General features: G+C 44.2%; 1 protein-coding gene and 1 long non-coding RNA gene across 2 annotated transcripts in view; one reads left to right on the top strand and one right to left on the bottom strand.

Moving 5' to 3' along the window:
• The window catches only part of nrp1a (neuropilin 1a), a 197,215-nt gene extending 188,966 nt beyond the window's left edge, over positions 1 to 8,249 (bottom strand). Inside the window, exons 1-2 of the mRNA XM_063206448.1 lie at positions 6,850 to 8,249; positions 5,229 to 5,406 (exon numbers count right to left, since the gene is read on the bottom strand). Of these exons, the coding sequence (XP_063062518.1) occupies positions 5,229 to 5,406; positions 6,850 to 6,913 (242 nt within the window). The 5' untranslated portion in view covers positions 6,914 to 8,249. The remainder of the gene's footprint in view (positions 1 to 5,228; positions 5,407 to 6,849) is intronic.
• Positions 8,250 to 14,643: 6,394 nt separating this feature from the next.
• LOC134454965 (uncharacterized) lies at positions 14,644 to 15,788 on the top strand. Its single transcript, XR_010035954.1, has 3 exons — positions 14,644 to 14,711; positions 15,000 to 15,252; positions 15,581 to 15,788. It is a non-coding gene; the product is annotated as an uncharacterized LOC134454965 (long non-coding RNA).
• The last annotated feature ends 6,712 nt before the right edge of the window (positions 15,789 to 22,500 follow it).

Below are 22,500 nucleotides of genomic sequence, written 5' to 3'. Positions count from 1 at the left end.
TAACTGTTCTCGAAAACAGCTAATGACTTGTGCCGGCCGACAGTGTTGCCAGATGTGTCTGACCAAATCCCGCCCGAAAGCTTCTCAAAAAAACGTCAAAATGCGCTAAATTCCGCCCAAATTCAATCATTTACATTGACTTATAAGGGCCCAAAACGGCTGAAAAAAAAACGCCAAATGGCCAATTTTCCTGTTTTTACCCGCAGACGCTCATCCCAAGTAGCCCAATTGGGCACGCACCCGCCTGATCTGGCAACACTGCCGGCTGAGCTCACAGAGTAGGACTGTTCTGCTTCAGGAGGGATTCTCAGCATACTTGAGTAGCCTACCTCTCACACAACTATACAGAGAGAAGGGAGAGAGGGACGGAGAGAGAGAGAGAGAGAGAGAGAGAGAGAGAGAGGGGAGAGAGAGAGAGAGAGACAGACAGGGAGAGGGGGGGGGAGCGGCAGAGAGAGGGAGAGAGAGAGAGAGAGAGAGAGAGAGCATTTCAGCATACTTGAGTACCTCTCACACAACTATACAGAGGCAGGCAGGGAGAGAGAGAGAGAGAGAGAGAGAGAGAGAGAGAGAAGGGAGACTGAGGGAAAGCGAGGGAATGAGGAATGAGGGAAAGAAATAGAGAGAAGAAGAGCGAGAGACAGAATGAAAGGGGAGAGGGGGAAAGGGAGAGAGAGAGAGAGAGAGAGAGAGCGTGAAACAGAGAGAAAGAAGGAGAGTAACAGACAGGGACAAATACAGACAGAGAGAGAGAGAGAGAGAGAAAGAGAGAGAAAGAGAGAGAGAGAGAAAGAGAGAGAGCCCACACACATTCACTTATTACACATTCATTCAGTGTTTCAGTCTGTCACATTGAAACTCCATTATCCTCGCTTAAGTTCTCCACCAAATAGGTCTGGAGACACAGTAGTCGTAGCCATTCCATTCTAAGGTCTTACTATCTCACTCTCCATCTCTCTCTCACACTAATTCTCTCCACCTCTCTATCTCCTCCCTCTATCCATCTTAATCTCTCTCCTGCTCTGTCTCTCTCTCTCTCTATCCATCTCCCTCTCTCTCTGTCTCTCGTTCCTATTGTTTTGAGGTTGTTTTTTTTTTCCCCCGTCTTGGCAGACTCTTAGAGACAACCTCGACCGCAGTTTTCACACAAAGCTTCAAAGGGGATCTAACAATCATTATAAAATCCATAAAGCTGTTTTTACTGCTTTTCCCCTTTGTGTTTGGTCAGCATGTAGACTCCCATCAATGATTCATATCTGTCAGAGGGATATCATAGTAGCACAGGGGGTAATGCTCGGAGATGCACACACACACACACTCACACACACTCACACTCACACACACACACTCAAATTCACATGCACGCACGCACACTCACACACTCACACACACACACACACACACACACACACGAGCGCGCGCGCACACACACACACACACACACACACACACACACACACACACACACACACACACACACACACACACACACACACACACACACACACACACACACACACACACACACACACACAGGCCTCCAGTCACACACCTTTTGCACCACACCGGGCTGAGAAAGCTACTCTCTTTTTGATGGACTGCTACATATTGATACACGGACAAATGTGCAGGTTTTGCAGTACAGGCACCAGTCTAAAAACAACAGTGGATAAGTCCTGTATACTCTGAATATCGTTTATTCCTTGGATTGAAAAGCTGTGTCTACACAATCTTGAGCATTTGTACTTGGACTGCCATCCTACTATGTTTGAACAGAGTAAACATGACTTGGACCGTAAAAGCAGTGTTTGAAAATTGGTGACTGTGACTTGGACTCTGAAGGACTGTTTGACATAGTGAATATACAATACGCATGTTGGACTTCACTGACTACAGTGTGTTTGGGAAAAGGTGAGTATGCCCTTACAATACGATACTGCTGCGCAGCTGTGCATATAACTTGAATATGCCTGAACTGCCAGACGAGTATGTCTGAAAACAGGGGATATGCCTGGGACTATCAGCCCAGACGACTCTGTCTGTCTGACTTCAGTGAATGTGCCCGAAACTGTCAGACCGATTCTGTGTCTGGCTGAAAAGTATGTCATCTCTGCCAACAGGGATGCCTTCTGCAACTCCTCCACGGATGGAAGGGAGCGTAGGATGGCTACTCGCGTTCCGTATACACTCACCGTACGCCTGCAGCCCACAGCCACACACTTGTATCAGGTGACATCGCCAGATCGGACTGATGTTGGCTAAACATCAGAGGCGCATCTTGCCACCAGGCAAGGCAGACATCCACTTGGGGCCCCCAAGGCCCTAGATAGTGAATAACAGCCCACACTTTACCACAGTAGTGATGATTTTGGTTCAAATGTTCATTCTTTTGCGATTTCGCTTGGGGCCCCTAGAATCGCCTCTGCTAAACATGAGACTTATTGAGCAACAGACTTGTCCTCCTCAGCCTTCTCGTTTTTTTTCTTGTTCTCTTGGCAGGAACCTCTTTCACAGAAAAAAACCCCAAACAATCAGAACACGGTCCACAATGTTCCTCAATGTCTGGGACCTCTTTCTCAGGCAAAAAAAACCCCCAACAACAACAGAAAAAGCCAAACACAGCTCGTATTATTTCTCAATGGCAGAGTCTGCTTGAGCCGACCAAAACACAGTTCACATTATTTCACAATGGGGCTGGGACTTCTTTACCAGAGCGAAACACAGTTCTGCATTATTTCACAATGGCTAGCTCTGTCTAGTGACTTTAACTGGGATTACTTAGTCCTGAGTAGTGCTGGTGAGTCATCACAGCGGTCTCGTTCTAGTAGCTCCTGTCTGGTTTCCGTGGACGACGACAGAGCAGGGGATAAACACAAGCCAAACAATCTGTCATTCAGAATCCACTTAAGGAACCTTATCTATTGATGTAGTCTAAGTCTCTAACGCATACAGGCTTGCCACACACACACACACACACACACACACACACACATACAGGCCTGACACGTCTAAACAAACATGTCAGCCATCACATGGTCATCAAAGAGTAGCGAGGTAGGGTAGGGTAGGGTCGGGTAGGGTAGGGTAGGGTAGGGTAGGGTAGGGTAGGGAAGGGTAGGGAAGGGTAGGGTAGGGTCGGGAAGGGTAGGGAAGGGTAGGGTAGGGTAGGGTAGGGTAGGGTAGGGTCGGGTAGGGTAGGGTAGGGTAGGGTAGGCCCAGGCAACACTAACGTGTCCACATTGAGTGGCCTGCCTGCCTGCCTGCCTGCCTGCCTGCCTGCCTGCCTGCCTGCCTGCCTGCCTGCCTGCCTGCCTGCCTGCCTGCCTGCCTGCCTGCCTGCCTGCCTGCCTGCCTGCGACTTAATATCTGAACCGGTTGAATGTCTCATGGCCGTTTTTTTGGCAGACCGCTTGACTGACTCGTCCGTGTGTTAAGGGGCTACGAATCATGAGTGTTCCATTTGTGGCTGATTAAATTTGGAGCAGTATGTGTGTGTGTGTGTGTGTGTGTGTGCTGAGAGACCCACGACGCGGCTTCCCTCCCCCTCCTCCCCTCCTCTCATTCTATCGTTCTTTCTGTCTGTCTATCTGATAAGAAAGCCATTTCAACCATCAACGGTTTCCATTATGCTAAGAGATGTTAAACTGCCTATCTTTCTACTCCGAAAAGGGGAGATTATAAACATCAGATACCATATCACGGCTGCTAATGTCAGCAAAATCCACACACACGACAAGTCAAAAGTTCTCAGGCAAGTAAAAAATAGCGTCACTGCGTACGCATACAAGGTGTATGTAGGCCTACTCTATGTGTGTGAATAAAGAGGAATGGTATTTAAACACAAACTCGTAGGTTTGTTGAGTCTGCTGAAAAATGACAAAAATGAATTACAGGCTCGTTGTATCAAAAACACAAACAAATCTGAGGGTGTTGTTTGTTTGCTAGCAGCTTGGTGACCCTGTTTATGGAAGAGGAAAAAACAGTGGCGGTGAGAAACACATGTAATCAGTCACAGTCCACGGACTTGATTGTGTTTCACAGACGTCGCTTCAGGTTAGCAGTTTAGCACACCTTGTAATGCTCTGGTTTATAGTCCGTGACCAGCCGAAATGGGCATCGTGCTTGGCTCGCCTCCAAGCATAGCTGAGGTGTGTGTGTGTGTGTGTGTGAATGTGTTTTTCTGTTACTGAGCGCCGTGCAATACGAGAGCCTAGATATGCCACTACAGCAACAGACATGCTCCGGGTCATTTGGGAACATCGTCGGGGTCCCCTCCCGTGGAAGAATGGGCACCCAGGGACACAGACAGAAACCTTCAATTGGATGGGCACGGTCGGAGCGGGAAATAAACGGAGGGCCTCACCCCAAAACAAATAGGGTCTTTTATTTTTTATTGCAAATCGAATAGAATAAAGTACATGGAGTGTATAATAAAGGCTTCTGATAGGATGGGTCTGATTCAGTGTAGCTTCAAACGGGCCATTATGTGTCCACACACAGACCAGGCAGCACAAGGCTGGTCCAAACCAAGCACGACAAAACTGGGCCGCGCCAGCCCAATTAGGAGACTGTTTGGTATTTTACGACAAAGGTCAGTTAAACATATAGCCGACTCTAATAAATACTGCAATTCATCACTGAGCCAAACGGGCTAAAGGAGCCAGCTAAGAGCCATAGACCATTGCCTAATGTTAGACAGCAGAGAGACTATTGTGTAATGTGTTTAACATTGTCTAATGTGTGACTATTGTTTATACAGCTTGCAGCTTGGGTAATCGTGTTTCAACAGCGTAAACACTAAGAAACAAAAGCGCAGCCAACGGGAGTAAGCACTCCTTTCCTCTCCTCTACACTCCACTCCTCATGTCCGTACAGTTCCATCACATTTGCCCAGGAATGAGCCATCGTCGACTGACGAGACGCGCAGAAAGAGTGAGCAGGAACTGGCACAGAGAAATGTCTCAAGGAAAAAAAAAGAAGTATAATAATGAAACTAGAACCACTAAGCTAATGCCAGAGGCGGAGAGAGAGAGAGAGAGAGAGAGAGAGAGAGAGAGAGAGAGAGAGAGAGAGAGAGAGAGAGAGAGAGAGAGAGAGAGAGAGAGAGAGAGAGAGAGAAAGAGAGAGAGAGAGAGAGAGACTCGCCAAACTCAACGTGTCGTATTTTACGCGCCGCTAGGTGGCGCATTTTCCCATAGATTCCACCAAGAGACGGCGCTTTCACTCACTTGCATTCCCTGTCCTCGAGATCAAAATGTGGGTTGAAATTGATTAGAATCCGCTGGTTGGGTTCCGGAGCCGTGATCACCCAGAAGCATTTCTGCGACGGGAAGTAAGCCATAGGGTATCCGGGCGACGTAAGGTAATCAGCCGACGTGATCCTGATGTCATTCCCGCATCTGTCTTCTGTAATAACGACAACAATACAGACAGATTAAACGTATTACCCTAATAAAGTAATTACAGGGCGCTGTTGTGATGGTGAGCCCGCCTAATACAAACATGCCGAGGGATCATAGGTAAGTCGCCGCGACATTCGTGTTTCCCTTTTGTTTGTTTGGAATCTACCCCAATGTAAGACAAGCTCATGCAACACATTTTCGCGGGGACATGTCATCTTGGGTCTCTTTGCACAGGGCCCTGCTTGCCAATCTGCCAAAAACTATTTGCAACAACCTGGAAATCACCTCAAGAAAGACCATACAAGACTAAAAATAGTTCGGGACTTTTCGACTAAATAAATAATTCAAAAACTTATCTTGAAAAGCTATTTGCCTCAATTGTGTTCATTTCACCATGTTGCTATTAAGTTGAAATTAGTTCCAGTGACTAAACCCCAAAGAGCCTATGGCCCACAGAAAAGCACTGTTCCAATTCTAATGTATATAGTGCAATGTAGCCTACATACTATAAAGTGTAAGGCTTCGACATCCACTTACTGATAATGGAATTTAACTAATCAAGAGTTCAATTATCTCTCCTCACCTTTGAATTGTCAGCCTGCGTCTCGCTAATGTACTTTGTATGGTGACGGAAAACGGCTAGTTTTGCCACATTTTCTGACAATTGGAAGTGTCAGAATTATTGTATGCGTACATAGATCTTTTACTGTTGATTTGAAAGTGAGAAGGCCTAAAGTTGACTAATCTGCAACACTCGTAAAACATGTCCTTTTAGGTTTTAGCTATTCACAGTCTTTCAATGGACAGATAGAGTATATCAGATTTAGGAACACTTCTGAATTCGCAAAAGAAAATGTAGACAGACCCCATTTGCACATGTAAGCTACGTGCATGAGTTAGTGGAGTGCATGGCCTTTGCGTAAAGCAAGACCCGATATCCAGAGGACTGCTCCCACAGAAGGGATACGATTTTGAATTGTGCATATATCGCTATTGTGGACAGCAAGTTTCCGCCTAAAACACTGAATATGTAAGGGAAATGGGCAAATTCTGAATAAGAATATAATAGGGGTTTATGTCTTACAGTATAGTGGGCCTATACACACAATATCATTGTCTTTCTAGAGCTTGAGAGTCGATCCGCTTTCGAGAGGACCACCTCAAGACACACCACGAGAAATCTGATTCAGATACAAGCATAAAGCCTTTATTTGTAAAACAGAGGCTATGCACGTTCATGTATCAGAGACTTTTACGGTATGTATTTCAACCACCCTCCTCCTAGTATAAAAAGAGAGAATAGCAGAAGGAATTCACTTATGGGGATGTCTGGGGCGCCCATACAGGAAAATATCAGCAGGTGAGTGGAACAATTTCTGCGCCGGTGACAGGACGTCTGCCTGCCCAAAATACACAGTGAATAGATAATATATTAGCTATCACTTACCATTTTTATGAGCCGTGGCGACAAAGATTCCAGTTAATAGGGTCAACACTAATCCACAATGCATCCTTCTTGCCAGGTCTGTAATGTTCCAGTAACAACAAAACAGGGAAAAAATACAAAATCCTCTTTGGATCGATATAATCCTCTGTGCGCACCGTTGGTTAAACGAATAAAAAGGAAACAAAATAATAGTAATGGAAAATATGATTGCGTTGAAGAAACTGGTCTTTTCTGTATTTTAGGTTGTCTGCATCCTGTCCCTTAGTTCTGGTTTCCCCTCTCCTTTTCCAGCCGTGTTCCTCTCTCAAACACTGGCCTTGCCATTTCCTTGAAGAGAAGTCGAGCCCGGTAAAAGAACAAAATATGAAGAACGCTCCAATTGCTGCTCCAACTCCGTTTTCTGAAAAGATGACCAAACACGTGTAATCCTTCGCTGTTTGGAGAAGAGGGAGAGAGCTTGAGAATACAATAAGCAACGTTTTCTTTGAGTAGAGCGGTGGAGATAAGCGAAACACCCCTCGCGCTGTAACCCGGGCGTTCTGCTCAACCTCAAGTCTGACAAGACACGAGCTAGTAAGACAAACATCTGGCGACGGGCATTGCCATAACAGTGTCTAAAGCGAGGGATACACCCCCTAAATTGCAACCGCTTTCTTCTCTTTTTTTCAGTGCGGGTCGCTCCAGCAGGCTGCCGACTCCCGGGTCTCACAGGGCTCTCTGATTGGTTTGATTACAGCAAGACGAAGACCAACCTATGAAGCCCCCTCCCGCTCCCTTTAAAAGGGGAAGAAAGGTCTGCCCGTTTTCAAGCGAGCCCACTCCGAGCTATTCACGCACAGGAAAATACCTCCTCGGTCCTCGCATTGACCAACTTCCCTCCTCGCCCTTTCTGCCTCACCAGAATGAGAAACCGGAGCCGTGCACATGAAACTTAACGGCGGAACAAGCGCGGGCGCACACAGACACACGAGCATACACATCAATGTTAATCTGGTGATAAAAAAGAGCCCCGGCTGCTCGATAGATAGTTCGCCTTGTCTTCTTTTTACCACAGTTAACTTCATTTACTGTCTAACGGAGTTCCTATGATCAGGTCAAAGACACAGCCAGGGAGATTCGATCCTTGCCTATTTTCTCCCTTTGATGCTGTGAGAAATTGTCCTCGAGAGCTTGGCTTCCTGCTTTGTGTCGAGCGCCACAGGCAAATCATGTAATCGTTAGCGAATTCATTGAAAGAAAAGGGGCACATGTACGTTTTAATGTGCCCAGTGCGTAATCAGTCCCGATACGCGTCAAACAAGTATTTGAAATAATTTAGAAAACACCTCCAACTGCATCGTTTATTCGGCTGCGATCTCTGTCAGAAGATGTGTGGCTCAGGTCCTGACAGAGGGAGGCATCTTTGCCCTGTGTTTCCGCGTCTCCACAAAACCCAAACTGTCAGGGAAGGGGAGGAAGGGTGCCTGCCAGTATAGACGTATAGCCCACGTTCATGGTCGGTTCGATAACTTCTCAGATAAATCTGGTAAGGGTGATTATGGTAGACAACAGGTTAACGAAATTGGCTATAAGGAGAATATAGGGATAGGCTGAAAACTCTCCCGTGCATTTCACTTCACCAAATAGCCGGTGGGTCAGAGAGAGAAAATGTGAATCCCGTGAAGTGTTGCATTTACAACTGAGGCTGCTTTGTAAAACAAAAAAGGGCATTCAAATGCCGTTGTGATTCGATAAATAGAAACGCATTCAAATGTACTGAGACCCAGTGCAAAGGGGGCTACTTCACTGCGGAGCAAAAGTAACAGTTTCCCGTTGTACGTTTCGACTGCTGGTTGGGATGTAAATACAAACCAATGACAGTTGCCCTGTCCGCAACCAGTGGACTCGGTATCGCATAGCTTAGACAAGACGATTTTTACCTAGACCACAATGCATAAAGAAGCCAACATGCCATGGGAATGCATAACGCCCAAGACCCCGCAAGAGACTGCGGAGCTCTTGGTGAACGGGTTGATATTTTATTTAATTTTACGAAACTCCAAACTCGCATAATTTTAATCAACAACTATACGCACAGTAGAAACGACGGGTCTATTGCCTTGTACAACGATATCGTGTATGCAGTATTTCGAACTTAAGAAGAGCAGACATTCGCGGGCAGAGAGTAGGAAGCTGAGCTGAACCCTGAGGGAGGGATGGCAGGGAGAAGCACCCCAGCCCTTTGCGCGCAACGCAAAAAAAAATAAAAAAAATCGTTTTGCTTTGCAATCGTTTTGCTTTCTCTGTATTCCTCCCCAATGATGCAGGCATTGCAACCCAAACATACTATATAGCCAATATCTTTGAAAATTGGTGGGTTTCTTCGTTCAACACTCAATGTACTGAAGTCAAGAGATGGGAGATTTGTCAAACGGCCATCCATCTAGCCACGGGCGACTGGCTATACCGTGTGCGACTGTACCCCCTGTCCCCCGCTCCCCCGGACAATTTACTGTAGCCCATCGGTCTCGCTACAGTGGAATGGAGGTGGGCTGCAGGCAGGCTGACACACAGGCTCCTGTTGGGACACTCATTCTTGAGTCTACACGACCGGCTACGAGGTAAAATAACAAAAGGCAGTGCACATTTCAAACACTTTACGCACGCCAATAGGAATCATTGTCATTTTTTTGCACCGTGTGACATATTCCGAACGTGACCACATGGCTTACCAGACCCACATTAGAGTGTGTGAATCTGTGTAAGGTGAGTGGCGGAGTTCCGTTGTGGGGTGGATATTGAGTGGTATCACAAAACACATATATATTGGAACTATCTAACTGGGGGGGGGGATAAAGGGTCTGTTGTCCCGGGCAAAGGTGGGGTCCAGAATTAGTTCCTCATTACCATGGGTGCCGCTAGGGGGAGGGAAGTGATACAGATTCTAAGGGCCCAAGCACTGACAGCACTGAAAATGGCCCTTAAGGGTGCCCAAAATTCAAATTTTTCATGGGGCCCAAAATTTCTGGCAGCGCCCCTGCTCATTACATTATATGTATTGATGCGAGGGGCCTTTCCTACAATTTTGTCCTGGGCCCGGCCAAAGCTGTCAGCGGCCCTGCTATCGAACAATGAGTTGGCTTTGCTCATACATAACAGTAGCCTATAGGCCTGCACAGTAGGCTACAATTCGTAGAGTATAATCATCAGCTATACTGCCCTACAAAGCAAAAAGGCAGTAACTGCATTGCTATTTAAAATGACTAACTATAACTTTAATGCCATATATATCAAAGTCTACAGATAAATACAATGATTGATTTGGAAAAAAGGTGGTAATATAAAGTAAGAAAACTGTCACATTTCAGCAATATCCCAAAAACCACTTATACTGGATTGCAGCATCAAGTCAACTGACTCAGTTTTGAGCTCTGCGCAGTTACTGCCTTTTTGCTTTGTAGAGCATAGGCATATGCTAATTACATGGGACCAAGGGGGACAAAACACCTTGTTGATATTTCTAGACTAGAGTATCGACTGCTTTGCCGTCAACCACAGTGTTTGCGTTATGTAGCTAAACCTTATCAGCGACAAAATAAATATTTTGATGGTGATACTTTCACCCATTCTTCCTTTACTGTGTGTGTGTGTGTGTGTGTGTGTGTGTGTGTGTGTGTGTGTGTGTGTGTGCGTGTGTGTGTGTGTGTGTGCGTGCGTGTGTGCGTGTGTGTGTGCGTGCGTGCGTGCGTGTGTGTGTGTGTGTGTGTGTGTGTGTGTGTGGGCTGTACCTGCACTGACAGTGACTAAGAGTGAATGAAAATGTAACCGCATTAAAGTGGATCCTCATATAGCCAACCACTACCACTGACCGCATTATATGGAAGGCTAGAGAACCTGTTTACAGTATTATTGCATTCTGCTGCGTATAGCCTTCTATATACATCAGGCAGAAATGACTTATAATTTCGTTTTCTACTGCTTGAACTATTATTCATGACACACTTTCCCAACAATATTATTGCTGTGAAACTTTTTTTTGTATTATTATTCAACACTTACACGCTATGCGCCAATGCATCACTGATATTTGTCAACATCTGTTTACAGTTGAAAACGAATAACATTGCTCATATTTTCCTCGACGTCACAGTTATCACTAAATCTGCAATGCTGCTCTACAAAGGCAAAGTGCAGTAACTACAATTTTTTGTCAAAATTGAGTTTAGACTGCAAATGGTCTTCATAACACCTCTTTTATCTTGTAACAAACCCTTATGGTCCAAATGTGTCCCGTTTTAGAGATATTGCTCTGTCAAATTTGCAGTAACGCTTTACTTCAGGGTACAGTAATTACTGTATACTTTCAGGGTAACAACAGGGTAACAGAGAGAAGTTACATGGTATCCAACAGAAAAAGGGGATAATAAAGTAAATACCATGTAATGCACATATTTCAAGAATTACTATGAAACTACTGCCTATTTTCTAACCATCTAATCATCGAACTTCTCTCTGTTACCCTGTTGTTACCCCATTAATGATATTTACTTTGTAATTACCCCCTTACCCTTTAGATACTATGTAACTTCTCTCCGTTACCCTGTTGTTACACAGTAATTACATATGGTAACTGTATCGTAAAGTAAAGCGTTACCCAAATTTGCAGTAACTACAACATCCATACTAATACCAAGGCTTTGAAGGCATTTTCTCAGTTTCAGTGTTGCCGTATACATGGGTTCTCAGTGTTTATCAACACAATGTTATGAGGAGGGCAAGACAATGGCAGCCAACCATGTGAGCTAATTTTTTGACCGACCAACCGTCAGAGGTTGCGTTGTGCGCAGCTAGGTTAGTCAGGTTATAAACAAAATTTAGAACCCATGTATACTGCACTTTGCCTTTGTAGGGCAGAATGGGTATGGTGTTGCATGGGTTAAAACAAAGTCTGCTCATCCCCCATTGGAAATGGCTTGGTGTGAAACAAAGTGTGCTCATCCCCCATTGAAAATGGCTTGGTGTGAAAGTATGCGAGCGTGAAGGAGCACATTAATGCCAGTTGTTGCAGAACTGTGTCACTGCACTGAACAAAACAGCCGTCATATTGTCCAGTCAGTGGGGCACCATTGGGGGCTGCCCCCTTTGCACGGACGGGTGAGGCATAAATGCAATTTCGTTGTGTGTAATGTGCCCTTGTGTGCCGTGGAGTGCTGTCACAATGACGATAGGAGTTGGAGTTTCCCAGGTGGGCTTTTTATCCATAATTTCATTTTATTTATTTATTGTATATCTGTATTTTATAAAGATAGCCTACATTTTAAAAAATCGTGGCGTGTATCGAACTGTAGGTCAAAAATTGTGATACGAACCAAATCTTGAGTTGAGTGTATCGTTACAGCCCTAATACACGTATATACAGTACGTAGGCCTCTGTTGGCATAGAAGCACAGATCTACTATACATGTGATCTCACTCACTCTCACTCTCTCAGGGCAAGAAATATAAAAATGTGACACGTTGCTGGGGCTACTGTATACCGCAGAGACGCATGGCTGTGTTCTAGTGGTGTGGATCGGCACTGCCCTCAGGATCCGATTCGATCACGATTCGGGAGGTAGCGATTCGAATCGATTCTATGCGATCCGATCCGATTCAATTCTACAATGCATTTGCATACAATTGCAAAGCAAAGCAAATGCTTAATCAGTCATGATGAGGCAATACAAGTAGTCAGATACTGAGCAACAATTTATTGGTTGCTTTCTGTATCAGTCTGTATCAGTCTTTGAAGTGCTTTTATTTAATTTCACATTCATTTGGTCCCAAAATATCCATGGAAGTTGTTGAAACTTAAAAAAGTTGCCGGATCGATTCTGGAACTTGCTGGATCGATTCTGGATCGTCCATGCCCCGCATTGGATTGCATCGCCAAATCGATCATTGTTGACTCCGCAAGCTGTGTCCTCCCTTCGATGGGTAATAAGGCCTGGGACTGCTGGGTTTCACACCTGTCACCGGGTCTCTCGGTGCACTCCACGATGCAGGGTACACCTGGGTCCTCAAAAATAAAATTATGCTGCTGCATCACTCTTGGTATCAGAGAAACTAGATATTAACAGGACAGGGGACTCTGTCCTCTGACTATGACCCCCCCCCCCTCCTCCGGCTTCCCTGCCAGAGTGCTTTAGTAGATGTCCGTGTTAGGATGTCCTCCTTAGGCCATATCCTGTGACTCAACAGGGTTAATGCTGGAAATGTATGACAAGTAGTCTAATCACGACAGCACTCCCTGGGAAGTCACCATATACGGCAAGGCCACAGGAAGAATCGAAATGCTGATGTCACTGACAATAACAGCACAAACGAACACAGGTAACATAGGCCCAAGGCAGGGGTTAACAACCTTTTTCAACTTGGGGCCCACACGAAATTGTCAAAAATGTTTGGGGCCCACCTCTGACCGAATTAAGAATAAAACTCAAATACATCAACAGCAACACACACCAAAATATGATTCTTATTTTCAGAAAATGATTTCAAGGCCCACTTGGAATACCTTCAGGGCCCACCAGTGGGCCGCTCCGGCCCATAGTTTAAGAATCAATGGCCTAAGGACTAAAGCACATCCTACACACTGGACAGTCCCATGTGCTATACTTAAAGAGGTGTGAAAACAAGTCGTCTAGTAACCTTCAAATATGACAGTGTGTCAGTGTGTAGCTTGCAATGCACACAAACTCTGTTTCAGTTTGAGTGCGTGACTTGAAGGGAAATGCCAGTACTTCTGTGAATTTAAGGGGAACACCAGTTCAAAATGTTATGCATTTGATTTCACTTCCACTTTTGGCCACATGGCGTGCCCCTTTTGGGAAGCATCATCCATATAGTATTCCAGTGAATGCCCTGGGACAGGACATTGTGTCACTCTTCTGACAAAATCCTGAGTCTGAGTTCCACATTTTATACATATGTTCTTGTGAAATCGGGGAACATAGTTTGTGCTACACATCACGAAAAGAAGATTAGGAAATATTGCTTCCTAGAAGTAAAAATCTTATGTTACATTAAGCTCATTAAGCTGTCCAGTAACTACTCAATCCAACTGTTCACTGAATTGTGACCCCCCACCACGAAACCAGGCATAAGTCGCGCAGCCGCGTTCTGAGCTACAGCCAAATTTAGTCAGGGAAGCGATTTTCTATGTGTTTTGACATCTTGGAAGAAAACGGTGCCTTAACACTTATATTTTCAATTTCCATGGTCATTACATTCAAATTCGGTCAATAAAGATGTTTATTATGTCAATTATGTCAGCGTGATCAAAAGTTCAGGCTTCACTGAGCAAAGAGAAAGCCGAAATGGGCCACTTTTCCCCGACCGAAACAACCTCCGATCTGTTGCGGATCATCCAAGTGTTTGGTACGAGGAGAAAGCTAATGAAATGCCCTGTCCAATCACGTAGGTCAAATGGCGATATTATTTTGTAGTTCTTTTAAAATAGCCAATCAAAAGAGTAAACCAAACCCTCTTGTTGCTATGCCTGTCAAGATCAAGCTCCGTGATTGGTCAAACGCCCACCGCGTGCTCTACGGGCATGCGCAGTTCTCTCACTTACATCCGCAACAAACCAAGCATGGTCAGTGTTATTGCAAGTTTGATTAATGTTTCGTCTCGTAAATAGCCGTATTTACTCCTCATTTTTGGACAACAATGACAAGGACAAAGGCGACTGGGAGTCTGATGATGACTGGGATGCCTTTGATGATGAAAAAGACGATCGAGTGCACGAACTGGGAACAGATTCAGCAGTGGAGAAAGACCAATGCGATTTTTACCGCGGACGTATCTCCCAATTCTGGCTATGAAAAGACCAATAATCTTTGGTAAGTTAGTGTGCAACTTAGTTACATAGCAGAGGACACTTTCTGTTTCTTGATTTTTACGTTTTAAACCCTCCGGATTTCATCTGCATGACATGTATGTGTGGGTATAGTGGAGCTCTAGAAAAACGTCTCAGTGCATGCCTTTAGTGATTACATACTCCTCGTTTTGAAATGGGCTAAACTTAAAATAATACTGAGAGTATATGCAACTATTCTACCTGTAGTTAACTGGAATGGTATTTTTAACATACTATTCCTATTATTTTATTATTTATTATTTTATTCCAGCATCAGCAAGGAAAGACTAACAGGCTTACTGAAATGGCACTCCAATGGGACAGGACAGGAGGGAGAAAGAGATCCCTTCAGCTGGACAACATCAAAGGAGAGGTGACATTCATCCAACAACAAGGTTCACAAAATGCCCTAGTGCTCACTGGACATGTCCCTGGATTTAAACGTGATGATCTGCAGCCCCTGCCTTCAGTTCACACTGCCACCAAGGTCAACCAAAGCTACAAAGATGTTCTTCTTGGGACAGGTAATTAACATTCTCTTTTAAATATTGTGGTCATCTAACCTATTTGTAATATGGGTGTCATAGTTGGCTGGTAGCCATTCTTTTAATGAATTTCATGTTTATGCTGCAGCTGTCATATTTCAATGCTTTTAAGGTTAATATCTTGATTTACAATGGGCGGCGATTGTTAAAATTCTACTCCATATAATGAGCTATATCGATTTATATTTAAATAATTAATTTCAGTTGAGCTGGAAAAGAGAAAAAAATTTAGCTGTCTTAGGGTATAACTATTTTTGTTTTGAAAACTTTTTTTCTGTCAATTCATTATTTTTGTTATTTTTCATAGAGAAGAACTATTGGACCATCAAGCACCAACAAGAGTGGAGACTTGAAGAAAGCGACGCATATCTGAATCTTACACTGACTCTGAGAGTGCCCATAGACAGGTTGTGGGCGTGGAGATGAACTTTTAAATCTGTAAATATGTGGCAAGTACACAAGAGAATACGTGAGTAATGTGTGTGTGTGTGTGTGTGTGTGTGTGTGTGTGTGTGTGTGTGTGTGTGTGTGCGCGCGTGTGCATGTAGGTATGTGTTTATGCTAAATGCATTTAATTTAATGCTATATTGACCTAAATGTTCATGTCCTTGATGCACTGTATGTTGTGTTTTTTTAAGCTTTGGCAGCATTGATACTTCCAAGCATGCCAATAAAGCACATTTGAATTTGAATATGCAAGTTAAATTGTCTTTTTTAGTTCTTTTAGGGTTGCCATTGGTAAGCGGTAGGGCAGTCATGGGTAAGCGGTTAGGGCATCAGACTGTATCCCAAAGGTTGCCGGTTCGACTCGTGACCCGCCAGGTTGGTGTGGGAGTAATTAAGCAGTGCTCTCCCCATAATCCTCCAAGACTAAGGTACCCTGAGTATGGTTTCGTCCTGCCGCACTGCGCCATTGGGGGCTGCCCCCTTTTGAGGCATAAATGCAATTTCATTGTGCGCAGTGTGCACTTGTGTGCTGTGGAGTGCTGTGTCACAATGACAAAGGTAGTAGGAGTTTCCCAGTTGGGCTTTCACTTTCTTTAAGGCATAACATGAAGACAGATACAGTATGAGAGCATGAATTGGTGATACAAGATGATCATATTTCAGTTGGATGATTTCCCGAAATTCCATTTGGATGGAAAAGTCAGTTTCCGTTTAAATAATAGGTTAAAAGTTCTTTGATTTAAACAAAACTTCTGTGACATGTCCGTCATAGTGTCATTAATCATCTGTGAAAATTTCATGTCAATCGGATGATAATTAATATGCGTTGCTAAGGACTTTATACCTATAAAATAGTCCAAAACTTTGACGGCCGATTTCTCGAAAAGGCGTTTCGCGAAATATGTCCAAACTCCAAAAGTAAAATTTCCGTAACTTTGGTTCTACTTATGATAGAAACATAATTTTTTCACCATAATAAACCTTGGGTTCTGCTCTATCAATCCACATAGATAACTCATTTTTGATATCCAGAGACTTATGCCTGGTTTTGTGGTGGTGGGTCACAATTATAAAATCGTCCCCCCCCCCCCCCCACTGTTCTATTCCTCAAAGGGGATTAAACTAGAAGTCATCCAGATCTTTTTATTATTATTTTATAGCTAGAGAGAAATAGAGGACTGTTATGGTGACCTATTTTCCATGAAGTGTAACACATGCTGTACATCTGCATTCTCTCTCTCTCTCTCTCTCTCTCTCTCTCTCTCTCTCTCTCTCTCTCTCTCTCTCTCTCTCTCTCTCTCTCTCTCTCTCTCTCTCTCATATACTGTACATCTACATTCTCTCTCATTCTTTCTCATCCTGAAACGATTCAGAATGAGAGAGAATTGAGTGAAACCTGTTTTCATTGGTTGGCTCATTCTTCTGTGCTTATAAAATCATAAATGTCTTCCTGACACCAGATTAAAAATAGATGATCATGTTACCATGAAAACAGGCTTGCCATTATTGTCGCACCTTTCTGTTGGTTCCTGAAAGTTTCTCTTCTTAGCTGCACAATGTCACCCGATTGCTTTACCGCAACAACACTTGAGCCTGCACTGAAGTAAAACAAGAGAAGTAAGAGTTGAAATTGACTGAGGCACAGAGCAGATCGGAAGTCAAAAAAACTTGTTCTGTGAAAGCCAGTTAACCATTGTGGTGTTGCGGGGTAGTTGTCAAAGGTAGTTGTCAAAGGTAGTTGTCAAAGGTAGTTGTCAAAGGTAGTTGTCAGGTTGTGCAAAGGGCAGTGTTGCCAGATGTGTATGATCAAATCCTGCCCAAAAGCTAATCAAAAACCGCCAAAATGTGCTAAATTCCGCCCAATTTTAGCAAATTGCACTGACCTCTATGAGCACAAAACTGCTTAAAAAAACCCGCCAAATGGCCCATTTTTGCCCACAGACAGCCATCCCCAAGTAGCCCAATTGGGCGGGTAACCACCCAATCTGGCAACATTGTGCAAAGGGGTCAGTTGCTCTGGGCCCAGGGAGAGGTGGAGCCCAGAATTTGGTTGCCACTACATTGCATGTGTATGTATTGAGTGCTTGGGTCTGTCCAATGACTTTGTGCTGGGCCCAGTCAAAGCTGTCAGCAGCCCTTTGTATTTATGTATATAAGCTCATACAACCAGACAACTCAACATGCTCAATGATGGACAATATTGAAGACATGCCTGTTAGCTGGCTCGAAGATCACAAGGTCAAGATAGACAATCATATATGTTTCTTTTTTTCATAGAGGTGTCCATATCAGTCTGTGTGCTCGCTTCTCACTGTCCTCTGATGCAGAGTCTGTTAGATTCATTTTGTGCCCGGTCAGGTCAGGGTTTCTACTTTCTGAACCTGGGACTAGTGATGGGATTTCCGGCTCTTCTTTGAGATGCGGCTCTATCCGTTCTTTCTTTCTTTCTTTCTTTCTTTCTTTCTTTCTTTCTTTCTTTCTTTCTTTCTGTCAATCATGGCATATATGCTCTCTCTCCCTTTCCCTCTCCTTCTTCCTCTCTCTCTCCCTCCCTCTCCCTCTCCCTCTCTCGATATATCTCTCTGTCTCTCTCTCCATCTAAAACTTTTCTCTGCTCTTCTTGTTCATCCATCAGGCCAATGTGTGGTGTGGTGTGGTGTGGTGTGGTGTGGTGTGGTGTGGTGCGCTCTGCTCTGCAGTAGTGATGGGATTTTCGGCTCTTCTTTGAGATGCGGTTCTATTGGCTCTTCTTACTATGGAGAGCCGGCTCTTTCGGCTCCCAAACGGCTCCCTACATTTAAATGTTTACATTATTCATAAATCAATAGTTTTACATTTATTTTACTACATTTTGTTTCATTATTGACATTGTGAAGCACGATGGGCAGTGCATGCTGATAAAAGCCTAAATAATGACCCAACATACCCAAATACGAAGTAGGCCTATATAAAAAGGTATTAGGCCTAATACATACTATGTATTTCTGATCGCTGTGAGTGTGTCTGTAACACCTGTGCTGTAACCACTGGCACTTTTAGAGGATACACACAGTGAGAGGGAGGGGGAGAGAAGGACAAAACAAACAAAAAAACAAAAACGGCTCCCAAATTTTTTTTCTAAAACGGCTCCCATTGCGGAGCCGGTTCCCGTCGTTCACTTCAAAGAGCCGGTTCTTAGAGTCGTTTCGTTCGCGACCGACACATCACTAACTGGGACTGACACCGTTGGCCTTTTAGAGTCCAGCTATCTCTGGGCATGTCCACACATGTCATGTTGTTTGAGCCACTACTGATGTCAGAATGAGCTCAGTACTGACGCATGCGGTTGCGTTATACATGGGTTTCCCGTTTGCAAACAATCACTGTCTGCGCACCCCTGGCTGTGCACTTTTCAACCTCTGATTGTTGGAAACTGCTGTCACTCAAAAAAATGAACTCACATGGTTGGCTACTTCGCATCTTGCCCCTCCTCCGCACATCAGGAATGCAATGTTTGTAAACGTTTGAAACCTATGTATAGTTGGGGGGCACAGCTGTGGAGTGTCAGTAGATTGTGTCACCCCTGCTAGTCCTCGTGTATCTAACATGGCGGGGCCGACCCACTAGGAGTCTATGTTAATTACACTTCAGCAATAATTATTCAATTTTGAAAATTGACTTCCTTTACCTTTCAGGTGGCTTGGCATAATATTATTAATCAATGTAATTACGGAGACCTGCAGTTCCTGTCTCGGGCATTATTGTTACCCTGTTCAAGGCCCGCCGTCATTCTGTGTTAACACACGTTTCTGTCTCGTCGACAGGCGACATTCACAGTGTGTTGTGTTGTGTTGTGTGTATTATGTATGTGTGTGTGTGTGTGTGTGTGTGTGTGTGTGTGTGTGTGTGTGTGTGTGTGTGTGTGTGTGTGTGTGCGTGCGCGCAGACGCGCGCTCGTGTCTGTGTGTGTGTGTGTGCAGGAGACAGATTCAGTGAAATTCTCATTACCAAGCCCTCTCACTTCTGGCAGCGTCAGGTAATTATTTTTGGCTGTATTTCTTCCCCCGCAGTTGTTCTCACTCAATTTAAGAACATTACACCGAGTAAGACATTAGTTTTATAGACACCCTTTTATAGTGTGGAGGCTTTGTCTTGGCCCGAGCCGTTTCAAATAGAGTCTTGGCTTCATGGCATTCAGTGCAACAGTGGCTTGATGATCATGTGGACAATGTGGCAATACCAAGACACAACCGGCTCTAGAACTGTCTTAGTGTGCTTCTGTCCAACCGTATCTCACTCATTTCATGAAGTATTAGTTTGATGCCCTTTCGGTAGCCTACCGTCACATGGTAATCAAACATTTCAAACAAGCAATTTAGGGTTAGGTTTAGGGTCAAGGTTAGGGTTAAGGTTAGGGTTAGGGTTAGGTTTAGGGTTAAGTAGGGTTAAGGTTAGGGTTAGGTTTAGGTTTAGGTTTAGGTTTAGGGGACATAAGGCGTAAGTACCGAAAGGGCGTCGAATTAGTGAATCCCGAGTGTATCAGCAGTGTCCTGTCAGCACCCCCTCCCCGCCCCTGCAGACGCTTGGATAACCATAGCAGCAGTGGGGCAATTCAAGTGAATAGGCAGCGTTTCGTTGCCCTACCACGAAAAACGGGCAATAACATGAATGCACCACGAAAATTAATCTATTTTTTTCGTGAAGACTTTACGAAAGGCGTGAGATAGGGCTCTTCTGTCTCTGCCCTACCCATGGCCGTAACTAGCGTTGAGGACACAGAGGTCATGTCCTCTGTATTTTTTTCAGTATTTTGAAATCTATCTATGATGAAAATCGATATATGAAAAACAATGATAAATTCAGTCTGTATACAACACCCCCATTTATCCTCTCAAGGCAGTGATTAATGAAAACAAAATTAAGAGATTGACTGAAGTGTTTGAAGCATTCTAAATGTACAGTATGCAGTACAGCATGCAGTATTTGACCTCAGTATTTGAAAATGTCTGGTTACGGCCCTGGCCCTACCGGTTGTAATTGCTGTCTTAAAGGGACACTGTGCAGGAGATGGTCAAAAAAGGTACTGCAACTATGCTGCTCATTGAAACTGGGTTGGCTATCACCAATTTTGATATTTACATCAAAGTTTACTGAGTGATGAACAAATATTTTCTAGTATGGTCCAAGTAGACTAATTTTTGCCGCTAAAAATGGCTATTTTTGGAAATTCAAAATGGCGGACCACGGAGAAGATCCCCCTTTTCATGTATCAAAAGTGCATTTTTTCTGGTCATAATAAATACTTAATTTGATGGTGGTGGTAAGTATTCATGAAAAAGGTAACATTAGTGAATGGGCAGCATGAAATCTGGAAATAAACAACTAAAAATCTCACACAGTGTCCCTTTAAGATTCATCACAAACAGTACAACACTGCTTTGGTGATCATGTGAAAAACAGTAACATCAAGACACAACCACAACTGCTGCTGTGTTAGTGTGCTTATGTAGTCTCTGCCATTTCAATGGCTGTCTTCATATTCATGACATGCAACACCTTGATGATAATGTGAAACATGCTAAAACCGAGATACATCGGGCCCATTGTTGGCCCTATCCTTTTGTCGCGAGTGCTGACAGTCGGCCCAATTCTGGCTTTGTCCGCGGCCCAATAATGGCCCTACTACCGTATGCCGACAGTGTCGGCTCAGTGTTGGCTCAGTTACTGCATGAGACTGACAGTTATTTTCAGTGTCGGCCGAGTGTTGGCTCAGTTACTGCATGAAGTGACAGTTATTTTCAGTGTTCTATGAAGTGTTGGCTGAGTCACTGTAAGTTTTGGCAAAGGACGCGCTCAACTTCTTGGAAAAACGAAAGTCTTTGGGTGCGAGATAAAAGTATCAACTTAAGGAAGAAAGTCACGGTAGCCAGTGTTCCAGCCGAGCAGACACTCAGCCGACAGTGCCGACATTCAGCCAAGATCGGGCCGACTGTGCCTGCTACTGTTTTATTGTGCCTACATTACGTCTGCTTCTATATCTACTTCAAGAATGCTTGAGCTGCCCTAGCCCCAGGTCAGACTCTTGACATGTGTGTGTGTGTGTGTGTGTGTGTGTGTGTGTGTGTGTGTGTGTGTGTGTGTGTGTGTGTGTGTGTGTGTGGGTGTGCATGCGTTTATACACTGTATATCTTCAGATTTTGTGTGTGTGTGTGTGTGTGTGTGTGTGTGTGTGTGTGTGTGTGTGTGTGTGTGTGTGTGTGTGTGTGTGTGTGTGTGTGTACTCTACTTTACTTAAAAAAACCTTCTTTGCATTTGCAATTATTGTTTTGTATATTTCTTGTGCACTTTGTATATGCTAGTGATGTTGGCTATGATTATGTCCTCTCTACCCATTTCAATAGGCTACCTGTTTTTAGCTTTGTGACATGCAACAATGCCTTGATGATGATGAGAGTAGCCTAGCGCTAATACCAGGACACACACCACCAACACTGCTACTGTGCTATTGTTGTGCTTTTGTCTTGGCCCTAACATTTCCACTTTCGCTCTTGGCATGGTGACACGCAGCGCTGCCTTGACGATAATGTGGGAGACGGTATAATACTGTTAAGACACAAACCTGCACGGCTATTGTGTTAGCTGTAATGAGTTTTTACATGATGTGTTTTTAATTACGCTAGGCTACATCACAACGCGAGCATCGTGTGCCATTTTGTTTTTCTTTCTTTGCCTCTTCTCCCCTAGACGCTACAGGTCATGAAACACTGGATGGTACAAATCACACACACACGCACACACACA

The sequence above is a fragment of the Engraulis encrasicolus genome, chromosome 9 (assembly GCF_034702125.1).
Source record: "Engraulis encrasicolus isolate BLACKSEA-1 chromosome 9, IST_EnEncr_1.0, whole genome shotgun sequence".
Lineage (NCBI taxonomy): Eukaryota > Metazoa > Chordata > Actinopteri > Clupeiformes > Engraulidae > Engraulis > Engraulis encrasicolus.
This window is presented reverse-complemented; position numbering and strand designations above follow the sequence as displayed.